General features: G+C 53.1%; 1 protein-coding gene across 3 annotated transcripts in view; it reads left to right on the top strand.

The window, feature by feature from the left end:
- Window positions 1-7,439: 7,439 nt before the first annotated feature.
- Window positions 7,440-20,738, top strand: part of ARHGEF19 (Rho guanine nucleotide exchange factor 19) — a 45,110-nt gene continuing 31,811 nt past the window's right edge. For 2 of the 3 annotated variants that reach the window (XM_069742053.1, XM_069742051.1), the window contains exon 1: window positions 7,552-7,805. In XM_069742053.1, the coding sequence (XP_069598154.1) occupies window positions 7,801-7,805 (5 nt within the window). In that variant the 5' untranslated portion in view covers window positions 7,552-7,800. Of the gene's footprint in view, window positions 7,806-20,738 lie in introns of all 3 variants that reach the window. The other variant, XM_069742052.1, reaches the window with a different exon arrangement.

The raw sequence follows: 20,738 nt of genomic DNA, 5'->3' as shown, positions 1-20,738 counted from the left end.
TATGTACACAGTGACTGCACCAGCAGAATAGTGAGTGCAGCTCTGGAGTATAATACAGGATGTAACTCAGGATCAGTAATGTAATGTATGTACACAGTGACTGCACCAGCAGAATAGTGAGTGCAGCTCTGGAGTATAATACAGGATGTAACTCAGGATCAGTAATGTAATGTATGTACACAGTGACTGCACCAGCAGAATAGTGAGCGCAGCTCTGGAGTATAATAATACAGGATGTAACTCAGGATCAGTAATGTAATGTATGTACACAGTGACTGCACCAGCAGAATAGTGAGTGCAGCTCTGGAGTATAATACAGGATGTAACTCAGGATCAGTAATGTAATGTATGTACACAGTGACTGCACCAGCAGAATAGTGAGTGCAGCTCTGGAGTATAATAATACAGGATGTAACTCAGGATCAGTAATGTAATGTATGTACACAGTGACTGCACCAGCAGAATAGTGAGTGCAGCTCTGCAGTATAATACAGGATGTAACTCAGGATCAGTAATGTAATGTATGTACACAGTGACTGCACCAGCAGAATAGTGAGTGCAGCTCTGGGGTATAATACAGGAGGTAACTCAGGATCAGTAATGTAATGTATGTACACAGTGACTGCACCAGCAGAATAGTGAGTGCAGCTCTGGGGTATAATACAGGAGGTAACTCAGGATCAGTAATGTAATGTATGTACACAATGACTGCACCAGCAGAATAGTGAGTGCAGCTCTGGGGTATAATACAGGATGTAACTCAGGATCAGTAATGTAATGTATGTACACAGTGATTGCACCAGCAGAATCGTGAGTGCAGCTCTGGAGTATAATACAGGATGTAACTCAGGATCAGTAATGTAATGTATGTACACAGTGACTGCACCAGCAGAATAGTGAGTGCAGCTCTGGGGTATAATACAGGATGTAACTCAGGATCAGTAATGTAATGTATGTACACAGTGACTGCACCAGCAGGATATTGAGTGCAGCTCTGAGGTATAATACAGGAGGTAACTCAGGATCAGTAATGTAATGTATGTACACAGTGACTGCACCAGCAGAATAGTGAGTGCAGCTCTGGGGTATAATACAGGATGTAACTCAGGATCAGTAATGTAATGTATGTACACAGTGATTGCACCAGCAGAATAGTGAGTGCAGCTGTGGAGTATAATACAGGATGTAACTCAGGATCAGTAATGTAATGTATGTACACAGTGACTGCACCAGCAAAATAGTGAGTGCAGCTCTGGGGTATAATACAGGATGTAACTCAGGATCAGTAATGTAATATATGTACACAGTGATTGCACCAGCAGAATAGTGAGTGCAGCTCTGGAGTATAATACAGGATGTAACTCAGGATCAGTAATGTAATGTATGTACACAGTGACTGCACCAGCAGAATAGTGAGTGCAGCTCTGGGGTATAATACAGGATGTAACTCAGGATCAGTAATGTATGTACACAGTGACTGCACCAGCAGAATAGTGAGTGCAGCTCTGGGGTATAATACAGGATGTAACTCAGGATCAGTAATGTATGTACACAGTGACTGCACCAGCAGAATAGTGAGTGCAGCTCTGGGGTATAATACAGGATGTAACTCAGGATCAGTAATGTAATATATGTACACAGTGATTGTACCAGCAGAATAGTGAGTGCAGCTCTGGAGTATAATACAGGATGTAACTCAGGATCAGTAATGTAATGTATGTACACAGTGACTGCACCAGCAGAATAGTGAGTGCAGCTCTGGAGTATAATACAGGATGTAACTCAGGATCAGTAATGTAATGTATGTACACAGTGACTGCACCAGCAGAATAGTGAGTGCAGCTCTGGAGTATAATACAGGAGGTAACTCAGGATCAGTAATGTAATGTATGTACACAGTGACTGCACCAGCAGAATAGTGAGTGCAGCTCTGGAGTATAATACAGGATGTAACTCAGGATCAGTAATGTAATGTATGTACACAGTGACTGCACCAGCAGAATAGTGAGTGCAGCTCTGGAGTATAATACAGGGTGTAACTCAGGATCAGTAATGTAATGTATGTACACAGTGACTGCACCAGCAGAATAGTGAGTGCAGCTCTGGGGTATAATACAGGAGGTAACTCAGGATCAGTAATGTAATGTATGTACACAGTGACTGCACCAGCAGAATAGTGAGTGCAGCTCTGGGGTATAATACAGGAGGTAACTCAGGATCAGTAATGTAATGTATGTACACAGTGACTGCACCAGCAGAATAGTGAGTGCAGCTCTGGGGTATAATACAGGATGTAACTCAGGATCAGTAATGTAATGTATGTACACAGTGACTGCACCAGCAGAATAGTGAGTGCAGCTCTGGAGTATAATACAGGATGTAACTCAGGATCAGTAATGTAATGTATATACACAGTGACTGCACCAGCAGAATAGTGAGTGCAGCTCTGGGGTATAATACAGGATGTAACTCGGGGTCAGTAATGTAATGTATGTACACAGTGACTGCACCAGCAGAATAGTGAGCGCAGCTCTGGGGTATAATACAGGAGGTAACTCAGGATCACGCTATTAAAGTGTAACACTTTACCGTTCTCTAGTCTGGCTGTCTCACCAGTAAATTTTATATACTGTATATTTACAGCTGCCAGAAGGGGAAGGAGACTGGTGGTGATGTGGAGCAGAAGGAAGTCCAAGACCTATGGAGTAAATGGAAAGGATTTTGTAGGCAGATAACAGAGAGGAGTCATGTGACTGCTCAGTAGCCTCTTCCCTCAGTAGCAGGGATTAGTTGTGGTGCTGAGAGCTGCACAGAAGAGAAGAAATATGAAAACCCTGTGTGTTATGTTGAAACTGCAGTAAAGAGCTGACAAAAGCCGTTAATTGTCTTTATGGGACTTTCCCTGTAATCAGCAGCTGACTTGGGGATGGGGGGCTGAGTTGGGGATGGGGGGGCTGAGTTGGGGATGGGGGGGCTGAGTTGGGGATGGGGAGGCTGAGTTGGGGATGGGGGGCTGACTTGGGGATGGGGGGCTGAGTTGGGGATGGGGGGGCTGAGTTGGGGATGGGGGGGCTGAGTTGGGGATGGGGAGGCTGAGTTGGGGATGGGGGGCTGACTTGGGGATGGGGGGCTGAGTTGGGGATGGGGGGGCTGAGTTGGGGATGGGGGGGCTGAGTTGGGGATGGGGGGCTGAGTTGGGGATGGGGGGCTGAGTTGGGGATGGGGGGGCTGACTTGGGGATGGGGGGCTGAGTTGGGGATGGGGGGGGGCTGAGTTGGGGATGGGGGGGCTGAGTTAGGGAAGGGGGGTCTGACTTGGGGATGGGGGGCTGACTTGGGGATGGGGGGCTGACTTGGGGATGGGGGGTCTGACTTGGGGATGGGGGGTCTGACTTGGGGGTGGGGGGACTGAGTTAGGGATGGGGGGCTGACTTGGGGATGGGGGTCTGACTTGGGGATGGGGGGCTGACTTGGGTTTGGGGGGTCTGACTTGGGGGTGGGGGGACTGAGTTAGGGATGGGGGGCTGACTTGGGGATGGGGGGTCTGACTTGGGGGTGGGGGGACTGAGTTAGGGATGGGGGGCTGACTTGGGGATGGGGGGTCTGACTTGGGGATGGGGGGCTGACTTGGGGATGGGGGGTCTGACTTGGGGGTGGGGGGACTGAGTTAGGGATGGGGGGCTGACTTGGGGATGGGGGGTCTGACTTGGGGATGAGGGGACTGAGTTAGGGATGAGGGGACTGAGTTAGGGAAGGGGGGACTGAGTTAGGGAAGGGGGGACTGAGTTAGGGAAGGGGGGTCTGACTTGGGGATGGGGGGCTGACTTGGGGATGGGGGGTCTGACTTGGGGGTGGGGGGACTGAGTTAGGGATGGGGGGCTGACTTGGGGATGGGGGGTCTGACTTGGGGATGAGGGGACTGAGTTAGGGATGAGGGGACTGAGTTAGGGAAGGGGGGACTGAGTTAGGGAAGGGGGGTCTGACTTGGGGATGGGGGGCTGACTTGGGGATGGGGGGCTGACTTGGGGATGGGGGGTCTGACTTGGGGGTGGGGGGACTGAGTTAGGGATGGGGGGCTGACTTGGGGATGGGGGTCTGACTTGGGGATGGGGGGACTGAGTTAGGGATGAGGGGACTGAGTTAGGGAAGGGGGGACTGAGTTAGGGAAGGGGGGACTGAGTTAGGGAAGGGGGGTCTGACTTGGGGATGGGGGGCTGACTTGGGGATGGGGGGTCTGACTTGGGGGTGGGGGGACTGAGTTAGGGATGGGGGGCTGACTTGGGGATGGGGGGTCTGACTTGGGGATGAGGGGACTGAGTTAGGGATGAGGGGACTGAGTTAGGGAAGGGGGGACTGAGTTAGGGAAGGGGGGACTGAGTTAGGGAAGGGGGGTCTGACTTGGGGATGGGGGGCTGACTTGGGGATGGGGGGTCTGACTTGGGGGTGGGGGGACTGAGTTAGGGATGGGGGGCTGACTTGGGGATGGGGGGTCTGACTTGGGGATGAGGGGACTGAGTTAGGGATGAGGGGACTGAGTTAGGGAAGGGGGGACTGAGTTAGGGAAGGGGGGTCTGACTTGGGGATGGGGGGCTGACTTGGGGATGGGGGGCTGACTTGGGTTTGGGGGGTCTGACTTGGGGGTGGGGGGACTGAGTTAGGGATGGGGGGCTGACTTGGGGATGGGGGGTCTGACTTGGGGATGGGGGGCTGACTTGGGGATGGGGGGTCTGACTTGGGGATGGGGGGTCTGAGTTGGGGATGGGGGTCTGACTTGGGGATGGGGGGCTGAGTTGGGGATGGGGGTCTGACTTGGGGATGGGGGGCTGACTTGGGGATGGGGGGTCTGACTTGGGGATGGGGGGTCTGAGTTGGGGATGGGGGTCTGACTTGGGGATGGGGGGCTGAGTTGGGGATGGGGGGCTGACTTGGGGATGGGGGGTGTGACTTGGGGATGGGGGGTCTGAGTTGGGGATGGGGGTCTGACTTGGGGGTGGGGGGACTGAGTTAGGGATGGGGGGCTGACTTGGGGATGGGGGTCTGACTTGGGGATGGGGGGCTGAGTTGGGGATGGGGGTCTGACTTGGGGATGGGGGGCTGAGTTGGGGATGGGGGGCTGACTTGGGGATGGGGGGTCTGACTTGGGGATGGGGGGTCTGAGTTGGGGATGGGGGGACTGAGTTAGGGATGGGGGCTGACTTGGGGATGGGGGTCTGACTTGGGGATGGGGTGTCTGACTTGGGGATGGGGTGTCTGAGTTGGGGATGGGGGTCTGAGTTGGGGATGGGGGGCTGACTTGGGGATGGGGGGTCTGACTTGGGGATGGGGGTCTGAGTTGGGGATGGGGGGCTGAGTTGGGGATGGGGGGCTGACTTGGGGATGGGGGGTCTGACTTGAGGATGGGGGGTCTGAGTTGGGGATGGGGGGACTGAGTTAGGGATGGGGGGCTGACTTGGGGATGGGGGTCTGACTTGGGGATGGGGGGCTGAGTTGGGGATGGGGGGGCTGAGTTGGGGATGGGGGGACTGAGTTGGGGATGGGGGGCTGAGTTGGGGATGGGGGGCTGAGTTGGGGATGGGGGGGCTGACTTGGGGATGGGGGGCTGAGTTGGGGATGGGGGGGCTGAGTTGGGGATGGGGGGGCTGAGTTAGGGAAGGGGGGTCTGACTTGGGGATGGGGGGCTGACTTGGGGATGGGGGGCTGACTTGGGGATGGGGGGTCTGACTTGGTGGTGGGGGGACTGAGTTAGGGATGGGGGGCTGACTTGGGGATAGGGGGCTGAGTTGGGGATGGGGGGGCTGAGTTGGGGATGGGGGGCTGAGTTAGGGAAGGGGGGTCTGACTTGGGGATGGGGGGCTGACTTGGGGATGGGGGGCTGACTTGGGGATGAGGGGACTGAGTTAGGGAAGGGGGGACTGAGTTAGGGAAGGGGGGTCTGACTTGGGGATGGGGGGTCTGACTTGGGGGTGGGGGGACTGAGTTAGGGATGGTGGGCTGACTTGGGGATGGGGGTCTGACTTGGGGATGGGGGCTGACTTGGGTTTGGGGGGTCTGACTTGGGGGTGGGGGGACTGAGTTAGGGATGGGGGGTCTGACTTGGGGATGGGGGGCTGACTTGGGGATGGGGGGGCTGACTTGGGTTTGGGGGGTCTGACTTGGGGGTGGGGGGACTGAGTTAGGGATGGGGGGTCTGACTTGGGGATGGGGGGCTGACTTGGGGATGGGGGGTCTGACTTGGGGATGGGGGGTCTGAGTTGGGGATGGGGGTCTGACTTGGGGATGGGGGCTGACTTGGGTTTGGGGGGTCTGACTTGGGGGTGGGGGGACTGAGTTAGGGATGGGGGGTCTGACTTGGGGATGGGGGGCTGACTTGGGGATGGGGGGTCTGACTTGGGGATGGGGGGTCTGAGTTGGGGATGGGGGTCTGACTTGGGGATGGGGGGCTGACTTGGGGATGGGGGGCTGACTTGGGGATGGGGGGTCTGACTTGGGGATGGGGGGCTGACTTGGGGATGGGGGGTGTGACTTGGGGATGGGGGGTCTGAGTTGGGGATGGGGGTCTGACTTGGGGGTGGGGGGACTGAGTTAGGGATGGGGGGCTGACTTGGGGATGGGGGTCTGACTTGGGGATGGGGGGCTGAGTTGGGGATGGGGGTCTGACTTGGGGATGGGGGGCTGAGTTAGGGATGGGGGGTCTGAGTTGGGGATGGGGGGACTGACTTGGGGATGGGGGTCTGACTTGGGGATGGGGTGTCTGAGTTGGGGATGGGGTGTCTGAGTTGGGGATGGGGGTCTGAGTTGGGGATGGGGGGCTGACTTGGGGGTGGGGGGTCTGACTTGGGGATGGGGGGTCTGACTTGGGGATGGGGGGACTGAGTTAGGGATGGGGGGCTGACTTGGGGATGGGGGTCTGACTTGGGGATGGGGTGTCTGAGTTGGGGATGGGGTGTCTGAGTTGGGGATGGGGGTCTGAGTTGGGGATGGGGGGCTGACTTGGGGATGGGGGGTCTGACTTGGGGATGGGGGTCTGAGTTGGGGATGGGGGTCTGACTTGGGGATGGGGGGTCTGACTTGGGGATGGGGGTCTGACTTGGGGATGGGGGGCTGAGTTGGGGATGGGGGGCTGACTTGGGGATGGGGGTCTGACTTGGGGATGGGGGGTCTGAGTTAGGGATGGGGGTCTGACTTGGGGATGGGGGTCTGACTTGGGGATGGGGGGCTGAGTTGGGGATGGGGGGCTGACTTGGGGATGGGGGGCTGACTTGGGGATGGGGGGCTGAGTTGCATGTTTTGCTTTCAGCCTTTTGTTTGCATAGAAAGTTTCAGCCTGTTTGTGGAGTTTGCTGGCAGCTGAGCCCCCTTAACCCTCTGCTGGCCGGAGCTGAGCCCCCTCCTCCCGGCCTGGCACTGCTCCTCTTCCTCCAGGATCCTCCTGTTATTTGCGGAGCTGCCAAACCAGTTCTTCTTCGCCTGTGCGCGCGGCAGAGACTTGTCTGGGGGACTGGGGCAGGAGGAGGGGGCTGGACGTGTCTGCACAGCACTCGCCGGCCGTCTCCTCCCCCTGCACCAGTGCAGCCCGGGCCCGATGAGCGGCAGGTGCGGAGGAGGAGGATGCGCTGAGCCGCGGCCCGGGAGATGCAGCAGCAGCAGCAGCCACACCGCCCCCGGGAGGGGATGCCAGAGGCCGCAGAGCACCTGCTGCAGAGGACCAGACCCCCAGGACAGTGAGGCCACCCCGGGAGCGGCAGCGGCAGCCCCTCTGCCATGTGTCGTCTGAAGACCCCCAGGAAGGAGGAGCCGCACAATGAGGTACTGTGGGCCCCATGACTGACCCCTGTGTGTGGGGCTCTCTCCTGTGTGTGGGGCTCTCTCCTGTGTGCGGGGTCTCCCGAGTCCCTGCAGCCGACACTTGTTGATCGCAAACTTCCAGCAAGTAGTCGGAGGGGCCTGGAGTTAGTGGAGGATGGGGGGCAGCGCTGCAGACTGGTCACTGTGCCCGGCTCTCTCCCTTTGTTTCTCTGCTGGGACAATGCAGAGGGGTCGCTGATCCCGGGACTGGGGGGCTACACTGGGGTGGGGGCCGGAGCCAGCGTGCCGCACTATGGGGCCTACAGGTTGGTGACTGCTGTGGATGAGGAAGACCTACAGATCCTCTGCTGGCTGTCAGTGAATGCAGGGACTATCCAAAAGACCTCTGCTGGCTGTCAGTGAATGCAGGGACTATCCATAAGACCTCTGCTGGCTGTCAGTGAATGCAGGGACTATCCATAAGACCTCTGCTGGCTGTCAGTGAATGCAGGGACTATCCAAAAGACCTCTGCTGGCTGTCAGTGAATGCAGGGACTATCCATAAGACCTCTGCTGGCTGTCAGTGAATGCAGGGACTATCCATAAGACCTCTGCTGGCTGTCAGTGATTGCAGGGACTATCCATAAGACCTCTGCTGGCTGTCAGTGATTGCAGGGACTATCCATAAGACCTCTGCTGGCTGTCAGTGAATGCAGGGAATTCCTCTCAGATCCATTCATTATCTGCAGGTGACGGGCTGCAGCCTCTACCCCCAGTCTCCGCAGTCACCAGCACCTGTCATGGGATTAGTTATTGGGAGGTAAGAAGGGGCCGTGGGCTCACAAGCCGCGCGATGGCCAAAATATGTCAGCAGTGATGTCACAAATATCTAGCCGGGGTTGGGGAATTTGAGCTATAAAGTAGCGTTCACCTGCAAGACTCCATACGGGCCGACCGTCCTAACGACATGGTGTGGGAGCGGAGGTGTGGGAGCGGAGGTGTGGGCCGCAGCATCCAACCTGACCGGCTATCATCCCTCCACACAACCGTACAGAATGGAGTCAGATCTGATTGGTTGCTTTGTACAACATATATTTGCTATCTATCTTCCGTACCATTGGGTGAATACTGGGTGCCGCAGGCGCTCTCTAGTAATGTCATCAGGCTGCAGAATAAAATGCCGGTGGCGCAGGGGGCCGGTGGCGAAGGGGGCCGGTGGCGCAGGGGGCCGGTGGCGCAGGGAGCCGGTGGCGCAGGGGACCGGTGGCGCAGGGGGCCGGTGGCGCAGGGGGCCCATGGTGCAGGGGGCCGGCCGCTCCACCCTGGTATTCATCTGGATCTGCACCTGTACACATACCCTGCCCTCCAGGAACGGCCTTCCTATGCTCTCCCTCTAATTTTTGATGTTTTTACAGTTGATGTGTGATGATTGAGTGCACAGATATATAGTACTACGCTGAAGTTGTAGAAAAATGCTGCGGAGGAAGAAACCGTCTACAATAGAAGGGTTAATAGTTTATTTTTATCAGTCAACAAAATGCAAAGTGGATAAAGAAAATTCGACAGCGCCTTGAGCTTTTTCACGTTACACCACAAACTTAGCTATATTTTATTGGGATTTTCTGTGAGAAAAACACAAAGTAACAAGTATCTGTGATGTGTAAAGGAAATGATGCAGGGGTGTACTAATTATTGTAAAAATATAAATGACAATTGTCAGGTGCATTAGTATTCAGCCCCCCGGAGTCTGATGTCCCTAAATAAAATCCTGAGTGACCAATCACCCCCAGAAGTCACATAATTAGTACACTGCGTCACTCTGTGTGTGATTTCTTCAATATAACTACAGCTGTTCTGTGAAGGCCTCAGAGGATTGTGTGAGAACATTAGGGATCAGTGAGCCCACCAGACAGGTCAGGGATAAAGTTGTTCAGAAAAGGAAAGCAGGGTTAGGTTATAAAAAAATAGCCCAAGCTCTGAACATCTCATGGAGCACTATTTAACTCATAATCCAAAAATGGAAGGAGTATGGCACAACTGCAAACCTCCCAAGACATGGCCGTCCACCTAACCTGACCTCCCAAGACATGGCCGTCCACCTAACCTGACCTCCCAAGACATGGCCGTCCACCTAACCTGACCTCCCAAGACATGGCCGTCCACCTAACCTGACCTCCCAAGACATGGCCGTCCACCTAACCTGACCTCCCAAGACATGGCTGTCCACCTAACCTGACCTCCCAAGACATGGCCGTCCACCTAACCTGACCTCTCAAGACATGGCCGTCCACCTAACCTGACCTCCCAAGACATGGCCGTCCACCTAACCTGACCTCCCAAGCAAGGAGAGCACTAATAAGAGAAGCAGCCAAGAGGCCCATGGTCACTGGAGGAGCCGCAGATCCACAGCTCAGGGGGAGAATCTGTCCACAAGACGACTATTAAGCCACCCTCACACATTCAGTATTTGGTCTGTATTTTACATCAGTATTTGTTCCACTCCTAGTTACAATCAGAAGAAAGGTATCATAGATTGGTATTTAATAGGAAGCAATGCAAGATTCTACATCTGGGCAAGAAAAATGAAAATTACATCTATAGAATGGGAAGAATAGTACTAAGAAACGGCACGTGTGAAAGAGACTTGTGTATACTAATAGATCACAGACTGCACAAGAGTCAACAGTGTGATGCAGCAGCAAAAAGGCAAACACAGTTCTAGGATGTAATAAGAGCTTAGATCACGTGAAGTGATTACCCCCCTCTAGTCCTCCTTTTTTTTTTTGTCCATTCCTGGTTTTGGATTACAAATACTAATAAAATACTGAACGTGTGAACATGGCCTTAGTCATATCCTCCAAAAATCTGGCTATTATTTCTATAGTAGGATTGATTCCATGGTGCTGTACATGAGAAGGGGTTACATACAAACTACAGATATCACTTACAGTAAACCAACAATGACAGACTGATACAGAGGGGCGAGGACCCTGCCCTTGGGGGCTTATATTCTACAGGATTATGGAGAAGGAGACAGTAGGTTGAGGGTTGCAGGAGCTCTGGTGTTGGTGAGGCGGTAGCTCCGGTGTTGGTGAGGCGGTAGCTCCGGTGTTGGTGAGGCGGTAGCTCCGGCGTTGGTGAGGCGGTAGCTCCGGTGTCGGTGAGGCGGTAGCTCCGGTGTTGGTGAGGCGGCAGCGGGGTCAGTGCAGGCTGTAGGCTTTCCTGAAGAGGTGGGATTTCAGGTTCCGTCTGAAGAATCCGAATGTGGTTGATAGTCGGATGTGTTGGGGCAAAGAATTCCAGATGATGGGGGATATTCGGGAGAAGTCTTGGAGGCGGTTGGGTAAGGAGCGAATAAGTGTGGAGGAGAGAAGGAGGTCTTGGGAGGACCGGAGATCACGTGAGGGAAGATATCGGGAGATTAGTTCAGAGATATATGGAGGAGACAGGTTATGGATGGCTTTGTAGGCCAGTATTAGTAATTTGAACTGGATACGCTGAGGGAATGGGAGCCAGTGAAGAGATTTGCAGAGGGGGGAAGCGGAGGAGTAGTGAGGAGAGAGATTAGTCGGACAGCAGAGTTAAGGATGGACTGGAGAGGTGCAAGGGTGTTAGCAGGGAGGCCGCAGAGGAGGATGTTGCAGTAATCGAGGCGGGAGATGATGAGGGCATGCACAAGCATTTAGTAGATTGACTGTTGAGGAAAGGACGGATTCTGAAAATATTTTTGAGCTGGAGGTGACAGGAGGTGGAAAGAGCTTGGATGTGCAGTTTGAAGGGCAGAGTCAAGGGTTACTCCGAGGCAGTGGAGAAAGCGTGATGTCGTTAATTGTGATAGGTCAGGTAAGGAAGATCTATGAGATGGAGGAAAGATGATGAGTTCAGATTTGTCCACATTGAGTTTGAGGAAGCGAGAGAAGGAGGATATGGCTGATAGACACTCCGGGATTCTGGACAGCAGAGCTGTGACGTCTTGGCCAGAGAGGTAGATCTGAGTGTCATCAGCATAGAGGTGGTACTGGAATCCATGGGACTTTGAGTTGTCCCAGGCCAAGTGTATAGATTGAGAAGAGTAGGGGTCCTAGAACAGAGCCTTGGGGGACTCCAACAGAGAGAGTGAGATGAGGCGGTAGTGTGGGAGTGGGAGACACTGAATGTGCGTTTGGAAAGGTACGAGGAGATCCAGGATAGGGCGAGGTCTTTGATGCCAAAGGAGGAGAGGATCTGTAGTAAGAGGCAGTGGTCAACCGTGTCGAAAGCAGACGACAGGTCTAGAAGGAGGAGTACAGAGTATTGTCCGTTAGCTTTGGCTGTAAGTAGGTCGTTACTGATTTTGGTCAGGGCTGTCTCAGTTGAGTGATGGGGGCGGAAACCAGATTGTAGATTGTCAAAGAGCAAGTTAGATGAAAAGTGGGAGGAAAGTTCAGTGTGGACGTGCTGCTCCAGAAGTTTGGAAGCGAATGGGAGCAGCGATATTGGGCGATAGCTGGACATAGCAGTTGGATCGAGGGTTGGCTTTTTAAGGATAGGCGTGATTGTGGCATGTTTGAAAGCGGAAGGGAAGGTGCCAGAAGTTAGTGATAGGTTGAAGAGGTGGGTTAGGGTTGGGATAAGTGTGGTGGTGAGGTTGGGGAGGAGGTGGGATGGGATGGGGTCGAGCGCACAGGTGGTGAAATGCGATTTGGAGAGGAGACAGTTAAGCCACCCTTCAGTGATGTTGGATAGGGAGGTTATGGGGTTTGGGCATTGGTCTGGTATACAAAGGGGTTGTGGTGGTTGAACAATGAAGACTTGCCTTGTCTGGTTGATCTTATTTTTAAAGTGTGTGGCAAAGTCCTCAGCAGAGATGAGGGAGGTTGGAGGAGGGAGTTAAAAGTTTTGAATAACTGTTTGTGGTTGTAGGATAGGGAGGATACGAGGGTTGTGAAGTCGCCTGTTTAGCAGAGGTGAGAGCAGATTTAAAAGCGAGTGTTGCCTGTTTGAATGCAGTTAAGTCATCTTGCGAATGTGTTTTCTTCCAAAGCCGCTCCGCAACCCTGGACACTTGCCGGAGCTTTTTAGTGGTGTCATGGTGCCAGGGTTGTCTGTTGATATGTCGCACTCTGCCATGAATGAGAGGGGCAATCGTGTCAATAGCTGATGCGAGAGTGGCAGTGTAGAAAGCAGTGGCACCGTCTGTGTCGTGGAGTGAGGATATGGATGTCAGTGTATGGATAGTCAGAGAGCGTGTGGGTGTTTAGGTGTGCAAGGTTCCTGTGTGGGTTCGCATGTTGCTGGACATGGGTGACAGGTAAGGAGGACAGGGATGATAAAGTAGATGGTGGTCGGATAGAGGGAGAAGGGAGGTGGTGAAGTTAGATAGGGAGCAGAGACGGGTGAAGACCAGGTCTAGGGTAGATCCGCCTGTGGGTGGCTGCGGAGGACCACTGAGTAAGTCCAAGAGATGAAGTAAGGGACAGAAGTTTAGAGGCTGCTGACTGAAGGGTATAAGTGGGGATGTTGAAGTCACCCATGATGATGGTGGGAATGTCAGCAGAGAAAGTGAAGAAGCCAGGAATGGCAAGAAGCAGCCATGAGAAATCCCATGTAGGGGACACAGTAAGGATGTGGAAGAAGCGGCTCTGGTCAGATGAGACCACAGGAGAACTTTTTGGGCAATGTGTGGCAGAAAACTAAAACTGCCTATCACTCTGAAAACTCCATCCCTGCTGCAGGATGCTGCTGTGGGGAGGCTTATCTTCAGCAGGGGCAGGGAAACTGGTCAAAGGTGATGGGAAGATGAATGAAGCTGAATACAGGACAATCCTGGAGAAAAATGTGTTAAGGTACCTTCACACATAACGATATTGTTAACGATATCGTTGCTTTTTGTGACGTAGCAACAATATCGTTAAGGAAATCGTTATGTGTGACAGCGACCAACGATCAGGCCCCCGCTGGGAGATCGTTGGTCGCTGAACAAAGTCCAGAACTTTATTTCGTCGCTGGATCTCCCGTGGACATCGCTGGATCGGCGTGTGTGACACCGATCCAGCGATGTCTTCACTGGTAACCAGGGTAAACATCGGGTAACTAAGCGCAGGGCCGCGCTTAGTAACCCGATGTTTACCCTGGTTACCAGCGTAAAAGTAAAAAAAAAACAAACAGTACATGCTTACCTACCGCTGTCTGTCCCCGGCGCTCTGCTTCTCTGCACTCCTCCTGTACTGGCTGTGAGCGTCGGTCAGCCGGAAAGCAGAGCGGTGACGTCACCGCTCTGCTTTCCGGCCGCTGTGCTCACACAGACAGTACAGGAGGAGTGCAGAGAAGCAGAGCGCCGGGGACAGACAGCGGTAGGTAAGTATGTACTGTTTGTTTTTTTTTACTTTTACGCTGGTAACCAGGGTAAACATCGGGTTACTAAGCGCGGCCCTGCGCTTAGTAACCCGATGTTTACCCTGGTTACCCGTGGACTTCGGGATCGTTGGTCGCTGGAGAGCTGTCTGTGTGACAGCTCTCCAGCGACCAAACAGCGACGCTGCAGCGATCCGGATCGTTGTCGGTATCGCTGCAGCGTCGCTTAATGTGAAGGGGCCTTTAGAGACTACACAAGACTTCAGCCTGGGGCCTAGATTTACCTTCCAGCAGGACAACGACCCTCAACATCCTGGCGAGCTACAATGGAGGGTGTAGATCAGAGCATATTCCTGTCTGTGAACAGCGCAGTCACCGTCCAGACCCAAATTCCAGAGAATCTGTGATGATGTGAAAATTACAGATCACAGACGTCTCCATCCAATGTCACGGAGCGAGGGGGCAAAAAAGGGACAAAAATGTCACCTCTAGATGTGCAAGAGACAGACCCCAAAGGACTGCAGCATTAATTACAGTAAAAGAGGGTCCCAGATAAAGTAACCTCCTATTATTTCCTTTACACGTCACAAATATTTGTTACTTAGTGTTTGTGTCACAGAAAATCCCAATAAACATTATACAGGTGAAACCAGAAGTTTCCATCCACTGTATATAAAGACACATCTGCAGGTTTTCCTCAATATCTGGCATGAAATCAGAATAAACCTTTCCCATTTTTAGGTCCGGTAGGATTACCATAATTATTAATATTTACCAAATGCCAGAATAATGAGAGAGAGAGAATGTTTAAGGCATTTTTATTACTTACTGCAAAGTCAAAGGTTTCCATCTATTTCATTAGTATTTGGTGCCATCGCCAGTTTGTGGATGTAATGAGAGAAATGAACAAAAGTTCACTGGGTCTGAAGACTTTTTTTCAAGGCACGATATATCCGATCAGTATCTGGTGACCGCCCGTCGCCTCCATCATCAGTATCTGGTGATCGCCCCCATCATCAGTATCTGGTGATCGCCCCCATCATCAGTACCTGGTGACCGCCCTTCACCTCCATCATCAGTATCTGGTGACCGCCCGTCGCCTCCATCATCAGTATCTGGTGACCGCCTCCATCATCAGTATCTGGTGACCGCCCGTCGCCTCCATCATCAGTATCTGGTGACCGCCCGTCGCCTCCATCATCAGTATCTGGTGATCGCCCCCATCATCAGTATCTGGTGACCGCCCGTCCCCTCCATCATCAGTATCTGGTGACCGCCCCCATCATCAGTATCTGGTGACCGCCCGTCGCCTCCATCATCAGTATCTGGTGACCGCCTCCATCATCAGTATCTGGTGATCGCCCTTCGCCTCCATCATCAGTATCTGGTGACCGCCTCCATCATCAGTATCTGGTGACCGCCCGTCGCCTCCATCATCAGTATCTGGTGACCGCCCGTCCCCTCCATCATCAGTATCTGGTGACCGCCTCCATCATCAGTATCTGGTGATCGCCCTTCGCCTCCATCATCAGTATCTGGTGACCGCCCGTCGCCTCCATCATCAGTATCTGGTGACCGCCTCCATCATCAGTATCTGGTGACCGCCCGTCGCCTCCATCATCAGTATCTGGTGACCGCCTCCATCATCAGTATCTGGTGATCGCCCGTCGCCTCCATCATCAGTATCTGGTGACCGCCTCCATCATCAGTATCTGGTGATCGCCCTTCGCCTCCATCATCAGTATCTGGTGACCGCCTCCATCATCAGTATCTGGTGACCGCCCGTCGCCTCCATCACTTCTTCTCATCACTTGTACATGTTAGTCTACGTTCACACTAGCGTTATGCTAGTTTGCGTCGGGCGACGCAGCGGCGACGCATGCAGTCATGCGCCCCTATATTTAACATGGGGGACGCATGCGTTTTTTTTTGTTGCGTTGTGCGACGCATGCGTCTTTTTTGCCGCTAGCGTCGGACCAAGAAAACGCAACAAGTTGCATTTTTCTTGCGTCCAAATTTCGGCAAAAACCGACGCATGCGTCGCAAAACGCAGTGTTTTTGCATGCGTTTTGCTGCGTTTTTGCGTGCGTTGCGTCGCCGACGCAGCGGCGCACAACGCTAGTGTGAACGTAGCCTTATGGAGGATCTTGGCAGGAGGTTGTTCCAAACATCTTGGAGACCTGACCCCAGATCTTCTGTGTGTGATTCTTGTGCAGATCCTTCATGTGATCCCAGACAGACGGGATGATGTGAGGTCAGGGCTCCAGGGCCGGATCATTCCCCTCCATCACTCCTCGTTCTTTCTGATATTGGCTGGAAGTTGAAGGTCGTTGTCCGGCTGCAGGATAATTCTGGGGACGATCAGACGCCTCCTGATGGTGTCACATTATGGTCAGTTCATGTATCGGTTGCTGATAGTTCTGTGCTGATGACACTGCTGGAGATCTTCTTCTGATTTTGAAGTGTATGATGTCCTTTTATCTGCAGTTTTGTTGACCGACGTTGCCCATTTCTTGGTTTCTCTTCTTGAACAGCCCGGTCGCTGTGACATCTTTCTTTCCTGGGAGAGACCTCGCTGCTGCAGTATAACTACCTGGTGTCTTGTTGCTGCGCTCAGTCTCATCACCTCTGATCTGTCCTCCACACCCTCACTTTTTTATTTGTTTGGCTGTTGCTCTCCCACTTTTATGCCTCCTACATGGCTGTTTGTGTCTGTTAATGACTGAGTGTTTCAACCTCGATATGAAAATGCTGATTATCGCTTGTATTGATGAGCCATCATCTGCCTAACACTTTTGCATAATTTTAATAAATCTAGAAATAAATGAGATTTTTCCTGACCTCTCTCCATAGTGGTTGGTTCTCTTGAGCCATAATGTCTCCTCCTTTCTGAAGGACTTCTTCTCCTCCTTGTAAGGCAATGCTTTTTAATGTGCAACGTTTAGATACGTTTTCTGGACCATCCGTGATTTCCCCGGCTGTAAGTTTTGGAGACATAAGTTTGTGATATTATATATGGGTAGAAGCTGCGGTGGTAGGCGGTGAAACGCGCGTCGAGGCTCTTCAGTACCCCCCCCCCCCCCTCCCTGCATGCACCATGGCTACAGGTGATATAACAAATTTCTATGGTTATCATACTTTTTTTTTTGCAAACTTGGATCCCAGTATTACTCTTTAAATTCGGTAGTTTGAAAAAAAAAATTATTACAAATCATTAGTAGTAATATAGAATCTAATAAAGATTTCCAGAGATCTGTATTTAATCCTATCATGTGTGATATGTCCGTGTTAGCACAGCCCCCAGGACGTCCTCCATGCTTCTCGTCCTGTGCAGGTGAGCGTCTTGTCACCTGACACGGGGTGGGGGCCACACATTCTTCAGTCTATAACATGCCAGGGGCCGCACTTTTATCTTGTCCTCAGGCCGCGATGCATGAAACCTCAGAATCTGCAGCCTCTAATTCCTCCATAGTCACAATCATTATCCACGACTGAGTGAGCCGCTGATAAACACGTCGCTGGGTCGCCCCGATTACACGGCTGCTGCGTATTTATGTCGTAGACTTTCTCCTGAGTCTCATGCAGCAGTGAGAATGGGGAGATGCGCGGAGAGGGGACGCATTTCATCTGCGCACAACAGACTTCCTGTCAGGAACCAACTTGGATGACAGCGCACAAAGCTGGGTATCAGTGTACACGCAAAGAACATGAAACTCCCGACACCTGTAATATCGCACGTGTAACACTGGTCTTCCCGTGTAATATTGCACGTGTAACACTGGTCCCCGTGTAATATCGCACGTGTAACACTGGTCCCCCGTGTAATATCGCACGTGTAACACTGGTCCCCCGTGTAATATCGCACGTGTAACACTGGTCCCCCGTGTAATATCGCACGTGTAACACTGGTCCCCCGTGTAATATCGCACGTGTAACACTGGTCCCCCGTGTAATATCGCACGTGTAACACTGGTCCCCCGTGTAATATCGCACGTGTAACACTGGTCCCCCGTGTAATATCGCACGTGTAACACTGGTCCCCCGTGTAATATCGCACGTGTAACACTGGTCCCCCGTGTAATATCGCACGTGTAACACTGGTCCCCCGTGTAATATCGCACGTGTAACACTGGTCCCCCGTGTAATATCGCACGTGTAACACTGGTCCCCCGTGTAATATCGCACGTGTAACACTGGTCCCCCGTGTAATATCGCACGTGTAACACTGGTCCCCCTGGATAATTTTGCACGGGCAATATCACATGTGTAATACAGACACCCACCCTAACCACTCTTCCCCCCCCCCCCCGGGTAATATCGCAGGAGTAATATCACACGTGTATTACAGACACCCCCCTCTGGATAATATCACACGGTAATGTCGCATGTGTAATACAGACATCCCCTCCCCGGATAATATCGTAAGGCTAAAAACCTGACCTGCACCTCCATATAGTATGAACAGGTGTGTACTGCAATGAATAATACATAACTTGCAAACCGGAGGAACGCAGCAGCACTCTGTAGAGACCAATACATGTGTATTGGCCTCTACAAAGTGCTGCTGCGTTCCTCCTTTTTGCCCCGGGTAATATCGCACGTGAAATACAGACACCCCCATCCCCCCCCAATGTAATATCGCATGTGTAATATGACACGTGTAATGCAGACTGAGCCTTGATCGTGGTTCACCTGCCTGCTCAGTTATGTTCTGTAGCCAGCTGGGCCGTGGAGTTGGAGTTGGTATGAAATGGCGCTACTCCGACTCCTATCATATATAACACATTGGGGGCAGTAGTACAATGCAGAATGTGCTGTAAATGTTTCCATAAGAATTTGGGAAAGTTCTGAAATGTCCTATAAATGTCTGTTGTGTTCCTTATCTCGGCTTGTAGTTGAGATGAATCTGTGCTGCACTTTCTGTCCAGGTCCGTAGTGACCGGGGCTGTGGGGTCCGAGTCATGGAGTCGGAAGTCAGGGAAATGGTGGTGGTTTGCCTTACCCACTCCACAGCCCTGGTAGCCAGGGTGAGGGGAGGATGAGGACGCGGGTGGTGATATGATGCACCCCAATTCATGTGACCATAACGCTCAGCAGAGGACTGTCTCAGTAGTGCAGCCTCAGGCATTGAGCCTGAAGGGAAATGGAAGCAGCTCAGAACTAGAGATCCCGAACACAATGAGGTTCACTTTGTTCCAGTAATTTTCACACATTTTGGTACAATTCTGGAGCACCGGCTACAGCCATAACACTGAGACTGCGGGGAGCCGGCGCTGGACCTGGGGAGGGTGGTACTGGTTGTTAATTCAGGTATTTTACAAAGTTTAGGAGCAACTTTCCTGAATGTGGACAATATCTCTAACTCTATATGGTGTTTGCTAAGAATGGGACCTGCACTATACATTATGTCTTTGAATCCTCTCATTTTATCCTGTGGATTGGTTACACTTATTTTAGGTAGGACTGTATGTGTGTTTTTTACATATATTTATATTGGACCACCTATATCTCAGGAGGGGTCTCCCTGGGCCTCGTTTTGGCGCCATTGAGCTCCGTGTTCCCAAAATAATGCTTCTGTTTACTTGATTAGAGGCTGAGATCCTAAAAACAAATTGTTACATGTGCAGCTTTCATTGAGTGCGTTCTGCCCTGTCCCCGCTCTGCTGTCTTGCTCTGCTGTCCCCCGCTCTGCCGTCTTGCTCTACTGTCCCATGCTCTGCAGTATTGCCCTGCCCCCCGCTCTGCCATCTTGCTCTGCTGTCCCCCGCTCTGCCGTCTTGCCCTACCGTCCCACGCCCTGCAGTATTGCCCTGCCCCCCGCTCTGCCATCTTGCTCTACCGTCCCCCGCTCTGCTGTCTTGCTCTGCCTTCCGCTCTGCCGTCTTGCTCTACCGTCCCCCGCTCTGCCGTCTTGCTCTACCGTCCCCCGCTCTGCCGTCTTGCTCTACCGTCCCCCGCTCTGCCGTCTTGCTCTACCGTCCCCCGCTCTGCCGTCTTGCTCTACCGTCCCCCGCTCTGCCGTCTTGCTCTACCGTCCCCCGCTCTGCCGTCTTGCTCTGCCGTCTTGCTCTACCGTCTTGCTCTACCGTCTCCCACTCTGCCGTCTTGCTCTACCGTCCCCGCTCTGCCGTCTTGCTCTACCGTCCCCCGCTCTGCCGTCTTGCTCTACCGTCCCCCGCTCTGCCGTCTTGCTCTACCGTCCCCCGCTCTGCCGTCTTGCTCTACCGTCCCCCGCTCTGCCGTCTTGCTCTACCGTCCCCCGCTCTGCCGTCTTGCTCTACCGTCCCCCGCTCTGCCGTCTTGCTCTACCGTCCCCCGCTCTGCCGTCTTGCTCTACCGTCCCCCGCTCTGCCGTCTTGCTCTACCGTCCCCCGCTCTGCCGTCTTGCTCTACCGTCCCCCGCTCTGCCGTCTTGCTCTACCGTCCCCCGCTCTGCCGTCTTGCTCTACCGTCCCCCGCTCTGCTACCGTCCCCCGCTCTGCCGTCTTGCTCTACCGTCCCCCGCTCTGCCGTCTTGCTCTACCGTCCCCCGCTCTGCCGTCTTGCTCTACCGTCCCCCGCTCTGCCGTCTTGCTCTACCGTCCCCCGCTCTGCCGTCTTGCTCTACCGTCCCCCGCTCTG

Source organism: Ranitomeya imitator, chromosome 10 (genome assembly GCF_032444005.1).
Source record: "Ranitomeya imitator isolate aRanImi1 chromosome 10, aRanImi1.pri, whole genome shotgun sequence".
NCBI lineage: Eukaryota > Metazoa > Chordata > Amphibia > Anura > Dendrobatidae > Ranitomeya > Ranitomeya imitator.
Note: the sequence above shows the minus strand (reverse complement) of the source record. Positions and strands in the feature narration are given on the sequence as shown.